The following is a 19,227-nucleotide window of genomic DNA, read 5'->3' as shown; positions in this document are numbered from 1 at the left end:
AAGATTTTATTTATTTATTTGACAGAGAGAAATCACAAGTAGGCAGAGAGGCAGGCAGAGAGAGAGAGAGAGGGAAGCAGGCTCCCTGCCAAGCAGAGAGCCCGATGCGGGACTCGATCCCAGGACCCTGAGATCATGACCTGAGCCGAAGGCAGCGGCTTAACCCACTGAGCCACCCAGGCGCCCAAGTGTTCAACTCTTGATCTTGGCTTATGTCTTGATCTCACAGTTGTGAGTTTGATCCCAGCATTGGGCTCTATGCTAGGCATGGAGCCCATTTTTTAAAAAGTTGTAGGTAGTAATTTTCAAATCATGGGGTTTGGAGACTATATATATGTGTGTGTGTGTGTGTGTGTGTGTGTGTGTAAAAGAATGGCTAAAGGAGGGATACCTGGGTGGCTCAGTCAGTTAAGTGTTTGCCTTTGACTCAGGTCATGATCCCAGAATCCTGGGATTGAGTCCCACATTGGGCTCTCTGCTTAGCGGGGAGCCTGCTTCTCCCTCTCCCTCTGCCTGCCACTCCCTCTGTTTGTATGCTCACACACTCCCTCTGTGTCAAATAAATAAATAAAATCTTTGAAAAAAGAAAAAGAAGACTAAAAGAATAGGTATGAATTCAGACAGACTTGGATTTAAGCCTTGGCTCAGCCACTGGCTGAGTGTGCCTTTGGATAAGTTAATTAAGCTTTCTAAGCCTTGCTTACCTTACCTGCAAAGTGGGAATGATAGTACTGCTCCTCTTTAAACTTTATCACTGTGGGGTTCATAGAGAAAACTGTATATTTCGTGTGGTGCAGAGAATGTTGAGAGCTACTTATTTCATTCATCCTTACTTCCAAATATTCGTCCCCAATATTTTGTGTTCGAGCTGAAATTGACAAATAAGAATTGTATATATTTGAGATATATAATGTGATTTTTTATATATGTATACATTGTGAAATGATTGCCACAATCAAGCTAAATAATATATCCATTACCTCATACAGTTATTTTTTTGTGTGTGGTGAGTATACTTAATATATCTCTTCACTTAGAAAATTTCAAGTGTACAATACATTATTATTAACTGTAGTCACCATGTTGTTACAGGTGGTATCCAGAATCTATTCATCTTATAACTGGAAGCTTGTAATCTTTGGCTAACATCTCCCCAATTTCCCCACACCTCAACCCTTGATAACCACCCTCTACATTGTGTTTCTAGGAGTTCAATTTTTAAGAGTCCACATTAAGTGATATGACTCAGTATTTGTGTTTGTCTGGTTTATTGGACTTAGCAAAATCTTCTGGTTTATCCATGTTCTCACAAACAGCAGAATTTCCTTTCTTTTTCTTGCCTAATTACTTTGTCTAGGACTTCCCGTGTTAGGTCGAAAAGAAGTGGCAGATAATACTTTTATGCTCAGAACTGCAGAAAAGTTATCTGATGGACTTCAGCAGAGATGCTTTATAAAAGCTCTGAATAAAATAAGAATAGAAGTAAACTGTTTAAATATACTATAGTTAGCTTTAGCTGTTCTGTGAATATTTATTGAGTACTTACTGTGTGCCAAGACCTGGGAGTACAAAGGGGAATAAATCAGAAAAGATTTCTGCTCTTGTGTCTACATTATTGAATGCTGCTTCTGACCTAAGCAACTCTTCTAAGTATGTCACATGTATCACTTACTCTACATAATTACATTGTGAAGGAGGTGCTACTATTATTCTATTTTTCAGAGAAGGAAACTGAGGACCAACATGTCAAGTAGCTCACCCTAGGGGATGTAGCTAGCAAGGGATGGCACCAAAATTCAAATCTATGCTGTTCCTAAAGCAGGAATCAGCAAACTGCAGGTACATGTCACATCTCTGGGCTGTTTAAAAAAATTTTTTTTAAATTTTTATGTATTTATTTGACAGACAGAGATCACAAGTATGCAGGGAGGCAGGCAGAGAGAGAGAGGAGGAAACAGGCTTTCCGCGGAGCAGAGAGCCCGATGCGGGGCTCGATCCCAGGACTCTGGGATCATGACCTGAGCTGAAGGCAGAGGCTTCAACCCACTGAGCCACCCAGGCGCCCCTGGGCTGTTTGTTTTTTGTAAAGAATATTTTATTGGAATACAGCTGTGCTTATTCATTCCCATTGTCTACGACTGCAGCAAAGATGAGCAGCTGTGACAGAGGCTGTACGGACCACAGAGCCTAAAACACATGCTTTCTGGGACTTCACAGAGAAAACTTGCTGACTCCTGTGGAGCCTAACTTCATGTAAAAACGACTCTATTAAGATCTCACAGCAGGCGTCATTAAAATGGTAGAATAATTAAACCACATTCACAAAATACCAGGTGCTAGACAGGATGCTTGCCATCATCGTGATTAATCAACACTTTTTGGAGGTTCTAAATAATGCAGTCAGACAAGAAAATGAAATAATTGGTCTCAGATGATACGATTTTACACTTAGAAAATGTAAGAAATTTTAATTTAAAACTTCTGTCTGTTAAGGGATCTGGGGTGGGACCTGAGATTCTGCACTAGTACCAAGCTCCCAGCTGATACTGATTTTGCTGATACCCATATCACACTTAGAATACCAGTGTATGGGTATTAGAGAGGGCACGGATTGCATGGAGCACTGGGTGTGGTGCAAAAATAATGAATACTGTTATGCTGAAAAAAAAAAAAAGAATACCAGTGTATTCTTTGCAAGCATGTAGTCTAGAGGGTGGCTTTGAAGTCCTTCAAATTAGATTCTATTTCTAGGTTTCTCTGTTTTAAGATACCTAATTTTGGTCCCATTATTTACTCTGAAAGCCCCAGTTTCATCATCTGTAAAATAGAGGTAATCATAAGTAATAAGGCACATGACATGCTTAGCAGAGAATGTGCCCATAGTAAGTATCCAATAACTGTCATCTCTATTAATACCTTTTAGAGGTCAAATTTCCTTTGACAACCTGTGGAAATGCAGAAGGCAATAGGAAATATCCAAACTACCTTTTTTTTTTTTTTTTTTAAAATAAAGCCAGTTAGATAAAGTAACCTGTTGGAGAGGAGAACTATGCATCTTTCCCTCACATCTAGCAAGATCTCTATAAAATTGATATTTGAGGGGGAGCAGGAAGGGCAGAAGGAAATGGGTGAGTTTGATTCTGGGACCACCAGTCATCTCATGGCATCTGAGCTTACTGACCATCTTTCTGACTTCTCTTCCTTTCTAGTATGTTCTCTGCATCATAGTTGAGTGACCTAGTTGCAACACAAGGGCTAGCATATCCCTCTCCTTAAAAACCTCTAGCGGTTTTCCGTAACACTTACAATGGAATCCAGACTTCTTACTGTGGCCCTCATATTTCTGCGTGATTTCAGCTACCTTCCTCTGGCTTCCTCCTTCCTTTTTCCCCATCGCTGACCCCTTTGCATCCATCCACCCACATCGTTGTTTCTGTGCTTCACTAAGCCAGTCAAATATTCACTGCCTCAGGACCCTTGCACGTACTAATACTTCTCCCTGAATACTTTTCCCCTTCTGTTTATTTTTACACATTCAGGAACCTTGTAAAAATTATTTTATTTTACTTTTTATTGAGATAAGAATACTTAATATGAAATCCACCTTTTAGAATATTTTTGTCATTTTATTTTATTATTCATAAATTTTTAAATTTTAATTAATGTTAATTAACATCCTATGTATTATTAGTTTCAGGGATAAAATTTAGTGGTTCATCAGTTGCATATAACAGCCAGTGTTCATTACATTAAGAGCCCTCCTTAAGGCCCAACACCCAGTTACCCCATCCTCCAACCACCCCCTCCTGCAACCCTCAGTTTTTCATATAGTTAAGAGTCTGTTATGGTTCTCCCCTCTCTGTTTCTATCTTATTTTATTTTTCCATCCCTTCCCCTTGGTTCACCTGTTTTGATTTTAAAAAGTTTTCGATTGAAGTTGATATCATATTACATTAGTTTCAGGTGTGCCACATAGTCATTCGACAATTATACACATTACAAAAGGCTCACCGCAAGTGTAATTACCATTTGTCACCATACAATATTGTTACAGTGTTACTGATGACAATCCTTAGGCTGTACTTTAATCCCTGTGACTTAATGATTTTATAACTGGAAGTTTGTACCTTAAATCCCCTTTATCTATGTACAAAATAGGCTTGTTAGGTATAGGCAAATTGTACAGCAGATTTCTAGAATATAGTCACCTTGCACCTGTTCTTTCTGTTTATACTTTCGGCCTCCATTCAAGTCATTTTCTTAGAGGGGTCTTCCTCGAGGAAATTGCCCACCCCACCCCATGACTCTGCTCTATCTTCCATATGCACTTATCATTACCTACAATTATATATTATATACCTGTGTATACACACACACACACACACACACACACACACATTTTCTTATTTCCTGTCTGTTCTTTCTTGTGAGGATGTAAGCTTCACCAGGTGGAAGGCTTTTTCTCTCCTGTTCATGGCTCCACCCCCACTTTCCACATCAGGGTCAGAGGACACAGTAGGTGCTCAATAAATAATGTCAGGTACATGGGCTCAGTGAGGGGTCTTGTGAAGGAGAGACAGGACGTGGTTAACCTCAGGCTCTGGCATCCCTCGGGAGAAGTTTTAGGAGACTGGCAGCTCAGCCTCCCTGGCCCCCAAATGATATGGAATGTTGCCAAACTCTGAAGGAAATTATGTTTAAAGAGCCCTCTGCTAACTTACACTCCCAGTGATTCTCAACCAGCCTGAGGTAGGTTTTGGCATTTGTTTAGAAAAGGACTCTCTGGTGATGGGTTCCCTCATTTTTATTTAAAAAATACTTTAGGGGCGCCTGGGTGGCTCAGATGATTGAGCATCTGCCTTCGGTTCAGGTCATGACTTCAGGGTCCTGGATTGAGCCCCCTCAATTTGCGAGGCGCCTGGGTGACTCAGTGGGTTAAGCCTCTGCCTTCAGCTCAGGTCATGGTCTCAGGGTCCTGGGATCGAGCCCCGCATCGGGCTCTCTGCTCAGCATGGAGCCTGCTTCCTCCTCTCTCTCTCTCTCTCTGCCTGCCTCTCTGCCTACTTGTGATGTCTGTCAAATACATAAATAAATCTTTAAAAAAATTTGCAAAAACACATGCAAACATACTCATTTCTGTCAATAGATGTTTATAACTGTTTATGGTCTCTCAGGACATTGGTCCAGTTATAAAACTTCACAGCCCTATGATCGTGGTGGGAAGGGTACTTGGCCTTGTTTGTTCATACTTAAACTGACCGACCGTCCTCCATTTATACTTCCTGTTTTTTTTCCAATACTGTCTTCTCTACTTTTTTCTTTGCAAAAGCCTTCTAAACCACTGAATTCATACGCCATAACATTTAATTACTCTTTAACTGTTGGACATTTTAGTTCCTTGTGAGTTGTGCGATTTGCTTCTTTCTTCTAGATACAGGAACTATATTTCTAGAAATAGCTTTATGTGAATACTTCCTTGTTCCTTTGGCTTGCTTCTTCGGAATTAACTCCCAGCATTGGGACTAGTAAGTACCTGATTTTTTTTTTTTTTTTTTTTTTTTTTTTAAGATTCCCAACTAACAGGGGATGCACGGTCTCCTAGAGATGGAATACAGCAAATCCTTATTCTGCTGCAAGTCCACAGGTTTAATGCTTCACCACGAAGGTGACAAATGTGGGGACACACTCCTGACAAGTCACATGGAACAGGGATTAAGCGTATGCAATCTTCAGCCTTTTGACTGGGGTTGAAATCTACTTTGATTTCTTCATCTGTAAAATAAGGTCAATAATAGCACCTGTCTTAAAAAGAGAGAGAGAGAGAGAGAGAGAGAGAGAGAAATAATAGCACCTACCTCATAAGTTTATTATGAGAAGTAAATGAGTTAATTGGCAGAAAGTGCTTAGAATAGCACCCGACATCCAATAAAAGTTAGTATTTGGTTTTTATTTTATTTTTCTAAAGATTTTATTTAATTGAGAGAGACAGAGAGAGCGAGCCTAGGCAGAGGCAGGAGCAGAGGGAGAAGGAGAAGCAGACTCCTTACTCAGCAGGGAGCCCTAAACAGGGCTTGATCCTAGGATCCCAGGATCATGACCTGAACCGAAGGCAGATGCTTAACTGACTGAGCCACCCAGGCGCCCCAGTCATGCTCATTTCTAATGCAGGAGACATCACCCCATGATACTGGCTACTATTTTCATCTTACTCCTTTTTTCAGTTTTCCCGGCTGTGATTCAGGATATCTTGGATCTTAAGGATAAGATCTGTTGGTCTGGCTTACCTACTTTTTAAAAAGTTGAGTTGTGTCTGTCTTTGGCAAATCGTGTGTGAGTGTGCACGTAAGGACAAAATATAGAAGCTGCCACGTGTGTTGTGTGGCCAAGGGGACAGGCGCGTACACCGATGACTCAAGAGTGAACAGTGGAGAGTGAGGGGGTGGGTGGTCTATGCACTGAGTGAGAGGAGCCAATTTCAAGTCTGCACATCAGCCCTCCCGAGGCTGTGCGTGGTGCTCTGGGTACCTTCCTTCGGTGGGGCTGTTTCCCGGGAATTGCTGATGTGCTGGGCCTGTTCTATGTGGGCATTTAAGGAAAGCAGGCTGGCTGGAGCAACAGACTTCCTTCACGTTCATACTGGGAATGACCGACTCCAAGTGACTTGGAAGAAGGACTGAGTGCATTTGTGCGATGTCACTTTTCTTCCCAAAACTGTGGTGGTCCATCGTGATGAGGCAGATACTCTCCCTGAAGAAAGATTCTGTTAAAAATCCTTCACTTTGCTCTAGAAATTTGCAAAATATTGTCCTCTGCAGTTTGAAGGCAATACTGCTTGTCTCTCTTTTTATCGTGTTGTAAGCTTGTAATTAAGATGATGAGTTTTGATGTTTATTATAGGATTTTGGAGAATATAAAACAGGAAAGATATCTTTCAGACTCATCACTCAAAGACTGGATTTCTTCTGTGGTGCAGAGATTGTAACTTTTTAAAATTTCGTTTTCTGTGTAGTATTGTATCACCAATATTTTCACGTTAGGACATTGTCCCAAAGTCTCGAAACTTTCACTCCTCCATCAGCGAGCATGGCAGGGCTAATTTCTCCATATTGTCGACAGTACTGAGGATTATCCTTAAGATCCAAACCCAAAGAAAACATAATATTAAAACCTGGCTCACGTGTTAAAAAAACAAAAAAAAATTATTTTGCCATTTTTGTACCACCCCTGTAATTTAGCAGAGCAGTATTTTTGGCTTGGCCTGGCCAAGAAGATCAATACAAGGAGAGCTCCGTAGCTTTGGCCATTGGAATGTAATCGAGAATTCCACAAACACCAGAAAATACTTGTATGCATATGCAAGCCTACCTTGCAGCAAATTCAGACTCACTGCAATTTAAAGGTCATGTTAAGGACCTAGTGACTTGGAGTCAAGATATGAGTGGTGAGATGGAGCCGTGGGGCATGTTCATGGGGTGATTTCCTGAACTTCCATCCCACCCCATGAGTCATGCTCATTATACTTATAAAAATATTTTGTGACTCAGCCTCTCATAATTGTACATGATACTGTAAGAATAAGAGGCTCCTTTGCTTTTTTTTTCTTCAGCTTTATTGAGGTATAATTGAAAAAAACTGAGGTTCTTTTGCTTTTTAAGCTTAGTGTCAAGGTGCAGTAATATGATTTTAAAAGTGTTCAAGAGGGATGGGTTTAGGGGTGCCTGGGTGGCTCAGTCAGTTAAGCGTCTGCCTTTGGCTCAGGTCATGATCTCAGGGTCCTAGGACCGAGCCCCAAGTAGAGCCCCCTGCTTAGCAGGGAGTCGGCTTCTCCCTCTCCTTCTGTCCCTCCTCCCTACTTGTGCTCCCTACTTGTGCTTTCTCTCTTTCTCTCTTTCTCTCTTTCTTTCTTTCTTTCTTTCTTTCTTTCTTTCTTTCTTTCTTTCTTTCTTTCTTTCTTTCTTTCTTTATAAAAAGATTTTATTTATTTATTTGGCAGACAGAGATCACAAGTAGGCAGAGAGGCAGGCAGAGAGAGAGGAGGAAGCGGGCTCCCTGCTGAGCAGAGAGTCCAATGTGGGGCTCGATCCCAGGACCCTGAGATCATGACCTGAGCCGAAGGCAGAGGCTTTAGCCCATTGAGCCACCCAGGCACCCCGATCCACATTTCTATTGACCAAAAGTAACACCTGTATTGCCTGCCTTCTAGGTTTGACCTGAGAATCATATGCTCTTTGTATAAATATGAAATTTTTAACTCTTTATTTATTTACTTGAGAGAGAGCACAGGCATGGGGTGCAACAGAGGGAGAGGGAGAAGCGGGATCCCCGCTGAGCAGGGAGCCTGACACAGGGCTCCATCCCAGGACCCCACCATCATAACCTGAGCTGAAGGCAGCTGCTTAACCAACTGAGCCACCCACGTGCCCCTAAATACGTATTTTTTTTAAAGATTTTATTTATTTATTTGACACAGAGAGAGGTCACAAGTAGGCAGAGAGGCAGGCAGAGAGAGAGAGAGAGAGAAGGAAGAAGGCTCCCCGCTGAGCAGAGAGCCCGATGCAGGGCTTGATCCCAGGACCCTGGGATCATGACCTGAGCCAAAGGCAAAGGCTTAACCCACTGAGCCACCCAGGTGCCCCCCTAAATATGTATTTTTAAGTTGCTATTGTGGTAACTGGATAATCAGAGTACTAAACAGACATGTGAATGATCAGGAGTGTTCATATGTAGATCAAGGAAGGAATGGAAATAGGAAAACAGGAAACCCCATTGTGAACCTACTGGGTGCACTAGGCTTGGTACTTTCAGACACAGAATCTCATTTAATTGTCACACCTCAGAGGTGGATGTTCTGCTCTCCTCATGTTTAAAAGGAGAGTGGTGAAGTCTGTAAAGTTACAGACTTCACCACTCTCCTTCTAAAGGTCACACAGCTAGTAGAGTAAGCCCAAGCCAGGCGAGGTAACATGAACTAGATTCCAAAGGAAGCCTTGAGGATAAGTACTCAACGATTGCAGACAGTGTTTTTAACGTGGCTGGGCAGGTTCCAGGCTCAAGACAAGGACAGTCACTTTTCCCATGACTTCTTTCCTCATACCAGGTAAATGGAAGAGGAAAACCAGACAGGAGTGGTCTACTTCCACTTCCACCCTTTCTCAACAGACCCAGCAGTGGCTCGCCTCATATTTGTGGCCCTCTTGCTGTTGTTCTTAGGAAGTCTTGTTGGAAACATCACCATTGGGCTCACCATCTGGAGAGATCACTCCCTCCATACCCCAATGTATTTCTTCCTTTTTGTTCTGGCCATGCTGGAAATTGGCTACTCTACCAACATTGCTCCCCTGACTCTCGCTAGCGTCCTTTCCATGGGGCAGATGCTTATCTCCCTCCCGGCCTGTGGGACCCAGATGTTCTTCTTCGTCCTTCTTGGAGGGTCTGACTGTGTCTTGCTTGCTGTCATGGCCTACGACAGGTACGTGGCCATCTGTCACCCACTGCATTACAAGCTCATCGTGAATTGGCAGCTCTGTGGGCAGATGACTTTAGGTTCTCTGGGGCTGGGATTCCTGTTGTCACTGCCTTTGACCATTCTGAACTGCCGCCTTCCATTCTGTGGCCGCAATGAGATCTACCACTTCTTCTGTGACATGCCTGCAGTCATGCGCCTGGCCTGTGCAGACACCCATGTATATGAGGCTGTTGTCTATGCCATTGGTGTGGCCGCCGTGGCTGTCCCCTTCCTCCTTATCTGCCTCTCCTACAGCTGCATCGTGGCCACCCTCCTGAAGATGAATTCAGCTAAGGGAAAGCATCGGGCTTTCTCCACCTGTTCCTCCCACCTCATCGTGGTTCTCCTGCAGTATGGGAGCTGCACTCTTATCTACCTTCGCCCCAGGTCCAGCTACTCTCCAGAAGAGGGCCGGGCAGTGTCTGTTGTCTACACCTTTTTTTCACCATTGCTAAACCCCTTGATCTACAGCATAAGGAATCAAGAGGTGACTGACGCAGTAAGAAGACTTTTGGCAAGAATGTGCTGTTCAGGAAACCAGAAATATTCCTTGCTAGAAAAAATATTGCCCAAACCAGGAGGAGCAGCATGATCTGAAGGACAAAAAGCTCCGAAGCAAAAAGGAAGGAGTGGAGAGATAAACGTGTCCATTGACTATCTTAGTCTGTGAAATGCTTATCACTGCAAATTCCTCTGCTTTTTCATGGATTCCAGTGAGGAAGCCCTGGATTGGCCCTGCCTGCCTAGCCAGCCTCCTCTCTCACCGTACAGCTTAGAATAAGGACTGCACAGGAGTGTCAGTGAGGAAAAGGATGGATGAATGGACACATAGAGACATGATAGCAGTTCATATAATGGATGCTGTCCTGTTACCTAAGAGCCTGCATCCCCGACAGTACGCAGAGCCAATGCGTTCACGTATCCAATCGTCTTTTGACTTTTCTCTTTAGCTGCTCTAGTCCCACTGTCTAATGCCACTGTCTAGTCCCACTTTAAAGTCCCAAACTTTATTGTTTGTCTGGCCACCCCTTCAACAGTGATCTTTCTCTTTTCACTAAATCACACTTCTTTTTATATAACCAAGTTTCTTTTCTTTTTAAAATATTTTATTTATTTATTTGACAGAGGGAGAGACAGTGAGAGAGAGGAGGGCGCAGGGGGAGTAGGAGAGGGTGAGGGACCCTGGGATCATGACCTGAGCTGAAGGCAGGCACCCCTATAACCAAGTTTTATATGTTTTGGCATTGCCTTTATAATAAGTCTCTAAGGCCCCTTGGAATAGATGAAATGGCTTAGTCTTTCTTCGTATTTTCTGGTAAGTGCTGCATACTTAGCCTTAAGGTCCAACTATAAACTTGAGTCCTAACATTTCCTTTGCGTAAAAGAGAGGATGGTGATATCTACAGGCTTCCTACCTCAAGGGGGTTGGAGGGACAGACAAGTGAGAATATGGATGTGTGAAAATATAATAGGAAAGTACAGAAGAAGCCACGATCGTTATGTATGTATGTATGTCCTCTGTCCCTTGCCCTTGAACGGCTTTTACTAAGTTGTTCAAGTCCTGCCTTCCTGCTGATCCCATCAGCCCTTCCCAAAGCAGTTGAGTCAGTGGTTCCTCATCACAGCAGGTGGGTTCTGTGACTGTCACAGGCGAACCCCAAGCCATAGCGGGCAATGAGCAGGGCATTGGTGGCAGGGACCAGATGGAGGATTGAGAGTAGGGAAAAGTATTTCCAAGACATCTTCCTTGATAAGAGCAAAAGAAAAGAATCCCATTCTCTCTAGAAGTTTCAAGCGCACTTGGTGATAAAAACCAGCCTCTCGCATATCTGATTGTTTTGCATGTGAGAAAGAAGGGGATATGGAATCCTGATGGTAAGAATTCCTGGGGCATCTGAATATTTTCAGCTGTGCTTGTGTGGAGATTCAACAGATATTTTATTGATAGCAATGGTGTTTGTTAGAATTAATACATTACTTCTCTACTTTTTATTTATTCTGTTTCCAATATGCTTCCACAAAAGATGTGAAGCAGCTTAAAAATACCTTGGATACAAATGTTAAAAACACATAAGCAAGAAGATTGGGGTAAAGGAAAAATTTAGGTGGGATTATAGAGAATATAGTAGTAAAATTCTATGTAGAAATGCAATCCATGTGTTCTCTGCAGTTTCTACAGTGGTGATCTACAGGTATCTGAGATTTCTAGTAGCCAGGGAAAAGAATAAAATACAATTCAGTTGGAAAATTCAGAGTTCATATGATAATTTGTAGCAGAAATATGAAGAAATCTAACACTTTTTTTTGTTAAATCTCAGAGGTAAAAGAATCTTCTCCCAAAATCTTCCAAAGGAGAATATTCCATATTTAGTAACCTACCTGCAATTATAATAATAACCCTAACTATCATTTACTGAGCACTGAATAATGTGCCAGACATTGTTTAGTACATGTTAACTCACTTGATTCCTACAATATCTTATAAGATATGTACATGTTAACTTGGTACATGTTAGCTCACTTGATTCCTACAATATCTTGTAAGATATGTACCATTATTATCCATATTTTACACATAAAGAACTGAGGCTCAGAGAGGTTAAGTAATTGTCCCAAGATTACACAGCTAGTAAGTGCTGTCACAGTCTTAACTCCAGAGCCTGTGACCTTAACCACTGTAACATACAGTAAATATGAAATGAATTTTCTAGGGTTAATTCTCCATGTAAATTGATAGTGTGATGTGTTCAAGTCACTTAAAGTAGTTCTGGAAGGGATGATTATGGTCAAAAAGGATGCATCTTTCAAATTTTCTAACTTGATTTTGGGGAATAGACCTAAACTATTAGAGCATGGTTGGCCAACACGTCTTTCCACAAACACTATTTTACTCAACCAGGATCTGGTTAGGAATTGGAGAAGAGGAATTTCCAGGTTATTATTATTATCCAAGAGTTGGAATGCATATATTCTGCATTAATAATGAGCCAAGAAGTTTTTTGCTTAGTACAGAAGATTTGGACACGATTTGGTTTTCTTTTCTTTCATTACACATCCATCAGCATGCTCTAATTTCATAATGGTGTTCCAATGGAATTAGATTTGAACAGCACAAAATACTGTCATCATATTCTAATTTGATTTTATTTACTCATCAGTCTGAGCCTACTGGAAAGACTCCTAGTGGCATTAGCTATGCAAGGGAAGTGGCCTAGTATGCTCTGAATGTTTGTGTTGCTTCAAAAATGTATATACTGAATCTAATCTCTGATGTGATGGTATTTGGTACTGTTTGGAGGTAATTAGGTCATGAGAGTGGAGCCCTCATGAACAGTATTAGCGCTCTTATACCAGAAATCCCACAAAAGCTCCCTAGCCCTCTCCACCATGTGAGGACATAAGGAGAGTGTGGAAGTGGGTCCTTACCCCACCATGTGGCACTCTGATGTCAGACTTCCCACCTCCAGGATTGTTAGAAATAAATTTCTGTTGTTTAGAAGCAACCCACTTTGTTCTAACAGCCAGAACTAACTATGCCACGGTCCTACTGCCTAACTAGTTTATAGAAGGTAGTTATTTAAGAAAACATTCCCTTTTTTAACTAAAAATATCAGGCAGGCTGTCACTCAAGTTTAGGTGGGCCCCTGTGGATCCACTTCTTGTTGTTCACCAAACTGATGGAAGAGAGTGATTGAGGACATCAACCTTCATCCTTCTTCCTCTTCCCCCTTCCCTTCTCTTCCTCTCCCCTCCCCTCCCCTCCCTCCCTCTCTTCTCCCCTTCCTTCCTGCCTGCCTTCCTTTCTTCTTTCTTTCTTTCTCCTTCTCTCTCTCTCTCCTTCTCTCCTTCCTTCCTTCCACACCTAATTAACTTAACCTGATCAAGATCATCTTCTGTGAACACTCTTAGGGAAATGGTTGTGTAAATGACCAACAGCAGATATTTAGAGTACAAGTGGTACAAGCTAGATAGCGCCTCAGCTCTGAAAGAAATGAATCTGTTGTAACAGAAAACAGGCTATAAAGTAAAATACACAAGCGAATTGGAAAAATACAACCTGTTCACTTATGGATGTTACTGAACACAAATCCCTGTATGTATATTTTAAGATTTGATTGTTACTCAGGTAAGTTTGACCTAGAAATTAAAAGCTTTAGGAGAGAATAGTAAAAGCCAAATGATTTTATGATTTGTTTGTAGTGAAATTCAGAGCTCACCAGTCCTGGTCTTTACCCTTAGCAAGGAAAACGATCTTTGGGGCCATGCAGTGTTTGCTATAGTGTCTCTCTGGTTGCTCTTCCTAGAGAAGTGAGATATTGGTCAAGATGAAGTTCAAGGGCTTCTCTATTAACAGCAAGATTTACTGACTCCCCTCATCCCATAGAGACAATTTGCCAGCTATGCCTACTGTGGTTTGTGGTTGCCTGTGGAAGAACTGACTGAAAGTTGGGATCAGATGGATGCACTCAATGAATCACTGGAGAATGTGGAGAGACCATGGGGGAAAGAGGTACATTGATCATAGACATCATTGGATGACTCCCCCTTGGATGCACTCACTCTCTTTCCCAAAGTCTCTGGAGTCTGATTCTAGAAAAAGGATAAGAAGATGACTCAAGGCTGGTGCCATTTGCCAAGGAGTCAAGTGGATTTTTCTCCCTGTAGCTTCTTAAAAATGATACTTATTTAATACCTATAAGGCAAAGGCACATTAAATTTGGGAAAGAGAAAACCATCATTAGGGTTGCAGGAAAAAGTAAGCACGGAGAAGGAGCAAGATGGTAGAGAAGTAGGAGAGTCTGTTTCAACCGGTCCCCTAAAGTGAGCTAAGTATCTATCAGAACACTCTGAACACCCATGAAATCAGCCTGAGATATAAGATTATACACTTCTGGATCTCAACAGGGGCAGAAGACATCAGTGGAGAGGTAAAGTGGAGTGGGAACACTCTGTTATCGGAGGATAAACAGAAGGGGGAGGGAACCACCAGTAGTGACCCATTGGAAAGTAACCCCCCATAATGAAAGTGCCCTGTGATTGGGGACAGCATTAACTTGGAGTCTGGTTAAAAGCACTCAAAAAGAGCAAAAGATCTTAAGGGGCAACTAGTGGAATCGGGCGGTCATAGGCATGGGCCTACGCCCATGGTTCCAGGACGGTCACCACCGGTGACCAACCATGCCAGAGAGAGCCCAATGGGGCTCCAGTCCATGTTCCCTGAGTCCATGGTTTTCCGCTGCTCGCACCACCGCTGGGCTGAGCATACTTCTGCCCATGCCTGAGAGAGCCTGGTGTGGTTTCAGTTCTGGGTCCCTCGGCCCATGCGCCTCCAACGGGGGTGAGTGCACCGCGTGCAGGCGTGGACCCCAGACAGCAGTCCTGACAATGGCCGTCACCAGGATTCGGGCTCACCCAGTCCAATATTGCTCGCTGTTTTAGTGGCATGGGAGTGCAGAGACAAGCGGGGGCCTTGGGCGACCGCTGGGATGGTGGCGGGGGTGCACACTGCCTGTGGGAGGTTGTGGTGTACATATAGATATAAGCTTCAAGGTAATCCTTTTTCCCTATTCAATACTACCCCTATATATAAACCAGTTTTAATTTCCCTAACAATTGTAAATATTTATGCTCCCAATATAGGAGCAGCCAACTACATAAGGCAACTGTTAATCAAAATGAAGAGTCATGTTGATATGAATACATTAATTGTAGGGGATCTTAGCACAACACTCTCAGTAATAAACAGATAATCTAAGCATAAAATCAATAAAGAAACAAGAGCTTTGAATGACACATTGGACCAGATGGACCTCATAGATATATATAGAACATCCCACCATAAAACAACAGAATACTGATTCTTCTCAAGTACACATGAAGCTTTCTCCAGAATAGATCACATATTGGGTCACAAATCAGGGCACAACTGATACCGAAAGATTAAGATTATTCCCTGATGGATTCCCTGGGGGAATTCATTCAAAGAAGAAATAATAGAAATGGCTAATAGACACATGAAAAAAATGTTCATTATCATTAGCCATCAGGGAAAGTCAAATCAAAACTGTATTGAGATACCAGCTTTATACCAGTTAGAATGACCAAAATCAACAAGCAAGAAACAAGTGTTGGAGAGGATGCGGAGAAAGGGGTACCCTCTTACACTGTTGGTGGGAATGCAAGATGGTGCAGCCACTTTGGAAAACAGTGTGTGGATTCCTTAAGAAATTAAAAATAGAGCTACCCTATGACCCTGCAATTGCACTACTGGGTATTTACCCCAAGGTTACAGACATAGTGAACAGAAGGGCCATCTGTACCCCAGCGTTCATAGTAGCAATGGTCACAGTCGCCAAACTATGGAAAGAGCCAAGATGTCCTTCAACAGACAAATGGATAAAGAAGATATGGTCCATTTATACAGTGGAGTATTATGCCTCCATCAGAAAGGATGAATACCCAACTTTTGTAGCAACATGGATGGGACTAGAAGAAATTATGCTGAGTGAAATAAGTCAAGCAGAGAGAGTCAATTATATGGTTTCACTTATTTGTAGGGCATAAAGAATAACTCAAGAGGACATTGGGTGAAGGAGAGAAGAAGTGAGTTGGGGGAAATCAGAGGGGGAGAAGAAGCATGAGAGACTGTGGACTATGAGAAACAAACTGAGGGTTTTGGAGGGGAGGGGGGTTGGGAGGGCCTGGTGGTGAGTATTAAGAGGGGGGGTGTATTGCGTGGAGCACTGGGTGTGGTACATAAACAATGAATCTTGGAAATTGAAAAAATGAAGTAAAATTTTTAAAAAATAAGAAAAATAGGCAGAAGCAATAGAAAGAGAAAGAGGAATGGAATTGAGAGAAATCGTGAATAAACTACTGCCACATTGCCTGCTGTGTCACTCAGAGACATCTGTGGCCCTGGCTATAGTGGTAAGAGATCTGGACTCCAAAGAAATGGAGTCCCAACTCAAGTATGGCAGCTACTCTGCTGCATTGCATTCTGGGGCTTTCCGCAAGGCAATGAAACTGTGAGTGCAGCCACCTGAGGCCCCCCACTGCCCATTGGTATCTTGTGAGCTGCAGCTTGCCCCTTCTGCTCTAGACAAGAGAACAGTTCTGATGGTCCTTCTCTGAGTGGACACCTGACTACTTCTCCTTTCTGAAACATGTTTCAGTTCAGTGTACGTACCATGAGACTTAAAAATGGCTGGTGATTGTGTTTCAGGAATCGCTTTGTATTTGTCGTTCTAGATTACTTTGACAGCCTCCTGCCAAGTTCTCTCTCTCTCACACACACATACCCACACCCCTGCAGGCCTTCATTTTGATCAGGTTCACAGAGTCTTCAGAGTTACTGGTTCTTGAAAGGAAAGTTTCAGGTGACGCATATATGAGCATTTAAACATTTGTTTGTATTTATTGAAAAATGAGAGATTACCAAGGAGAACCCATGTAATATACATTGATATGTAACAAAAAGTAAGTTGAATTTAAGTCAAGAAAAACATTAAGTCGTTCATACCAGTAACTCAGATAAAACATAAATCATGAAAACTATTCATTCATGTCTGAAGTTTGGGAAATGTTTTTCCTACATTTTATAAAAGCCTTAACCAGGATCACTATAAACTGTTGTTGTAAAACAATTTAAGGGCACCTGGGTGGCTCAGTTGGCTAAGCGACTGACTCTTGTTTTCAGCTCTGGTCATGATCTCAGGGTCGTGCAACATACCACACCATGCAATGCAATATCTCGTTGAATTAGTTGCTCCCATTGCGCACCTATGTGGTAGGGATGGAGTGACAAGTAATATAATAAACACAACATAGAGTGATAGATGCTACAGGACAGAAAACAAAGATAGATGCCATATGACAAAGCCATCACAGAGCATGAAGCAGGGAGTGATTTTTCCTTTTTTGGAGGAGGGAAAGGGAAGGGGTGTATATCAGAATATGGCTTTATTTAACACTTGGCTGAGTTCTGAAGGATTCCTATAATTTGTCTAGATGCCCAATATTAATTAATTGGATAAATTAAAACTGTTTATCTTTTAAGCTCTCTCAAACTTGGAGAGTAAAAATTAAGCAATACTTGGACTATAGCTAAGTCTAGTAGCAATTAAAGCAATTTAGAATATCAAGTCTCCAAACAATTCCTATTTGTGTTCAAACATTGACCTACAGGGGATGGTCAAGTTAAAAGTGAAGTTAGCCTCTTGGGGCTTTATTGAACCAAAGCTGGCAGGGAATTCCCCAGAAATAAGATGAGAAGAACTGAGAACTAAAAGAGAACCCAGAATTCTGTCTCTGCAAGACCCAAAGTCCTATGTTTCCCCCTTGGGAAGACACAGCAGGGAAGGAATAACAGTGTCCGGATGTGTGCTCCCCTCAGTACTGGGTGGTTTCTCAGAGTGTCAGTCTCCACGATTCCCAAGATCCTTGAGAAGAGGATTCCACTGTGGGCTTCACTCAGCTTCAGGGAAGGATGTGGCTGCCAGGTTCTCCAGGCAGAAGGTAAGGAGAGCACAGGGAAGACCAGGCTGGTTGAATTGTTGTGTGGTCTAGACCCTGGGGAATGGACCAATGAACCTTACCGACCTTGGGATTCCTGATCCCCTGAGGGGCTTCCTGGGGTGGAATTACAAATGGGTTGGAATATTTGTGCCATCTCCTGGAGCAAATGAAGTGACACAGTTTATGCCAAATATTCTAACAACAAGCAAATCTTTAAAACAGACAGCCCACTGCTGAGGGTGAGAGAGTAAGTCTGCCTCTCTCTCAAAGTGTGACCAATTTCCTAGGTTAACCGAGAGCGGTGAGAAAGTGTTATCCACCCTCCTTGTAGGAGAGGTACATGCTTCATTGGGACACCCAGGAAACAAAGTGTAATCTACTCAGTTTCTGAGTTACATGCTCAATGCCTAGTTGGTAGTAGATGCTCAGTAAGTACTTGTCGAACGAGTGGATGCAGAACAGTTCTGTTAATTATACCGTATGAGGGAAGAAGGTAGAGGAGTATGCCAAGGCTCCTTCCTTCTCATCAAGGAAGAGGAAGGGATCTTTCTTTGAGTGTTCGCAAAATCTTTGGAAGCAGTACTGGTACCACAAGAGACATCAAAGAAGATGCAACATTATTGAGGCTTTATATTTCCCAGGTAAAAAGAGAACTAGAATTCCCTGATCCGATGTTTAAGCCGCAAGGGATTATGCATCAGCAAAGGCAGAAGAAAGCAGACAATGAAAGAGAACATTTAACTACCACCAAGCTCACAGGGTTGTCATTTTTATACCATTGAGAGGAACCCAGAGAAGGAGCAAAATTGGGAATGGAGAGCGGAGAGATTTCTCATTCACTTGTCAATACCTTGGATGAAGACACATAAGGCAAGAAAAATGTTTTATTCATATAATATATTTACTAGGGTTTGAATACTCCTAAAAATAGAGTGCCTTGCAATAAAACCCTAGCTACAGTAAGATCAAAATTCACTTGTGCATTATAAAGGCAAGAACGAAACAGAAACAGAGTTACTGGAGTTGAGGAATGATAAGCAGTTGAATATAAAACTTAGTTTTGGACTTCCTTACAGCTAAGGCAAAAATGGATGAATAGTCAAGTAGGACGACATATATGTGTTCATTAGAGAGAAACGTGTGTGTCTGGGCAAGGGTGTGGAGAATGTGTTGTGGATTCAGGTGAGTCTAAGCAATGAGAATTA

At 42.2% G+C, this 19,227-nt stretch overlaps 1 protein-coding gene across 1 annotated transcript; it reads left to right on the top strand.

The window, feature by feature from the left end:
• Positions 1–9,101: 9,101 nt before the first annotated feature.
• Positions 9,102–10,097, top strand: LOC132011985 (olfactory receptor 10V1-like). The gene has a single exon (XM_059391799.1). The coding sequence runs from the start codon at positions 9,102–9,104 to the stop codon at positions 10,095–10,097; it is 996 nt and encodes a 331-aa protein (XP_059247782.1).
• The last annotated feature ends 9,130 nt before the right edge of the window (positions 10,098–19,227 follow it).

Source organism: Mustela nigripes, chromosome 1, assembly GCF_022355385.1.
Source record: "Mustela nigripes isolate SB6536 chromosome 1, MUSNIG.SB6536, whole genome shotgun sequence".
Taxonomy (NCBI): domain Eukaryota; kingdom Metazoa; phylum Chordata; class Mammalia; order Carnivora; family Mustelidae; genus Mustela; species Mustela nigripes.
The sequence above is the reverse complement of the archived record's forward strand: the minus strand, read 5'-3'. Positions and strand labels throughout refer to the sequence as shown.

Excerpts from the sequence above, each read along its gene's own strand:
- LOC132011985 (XM_059391799.1), top strand. The coding sequence starts at position 9,102 with ATGGAAGAGGAAAACCAGACAGGAGTGGTCTACTTCCACTTCCACCCT.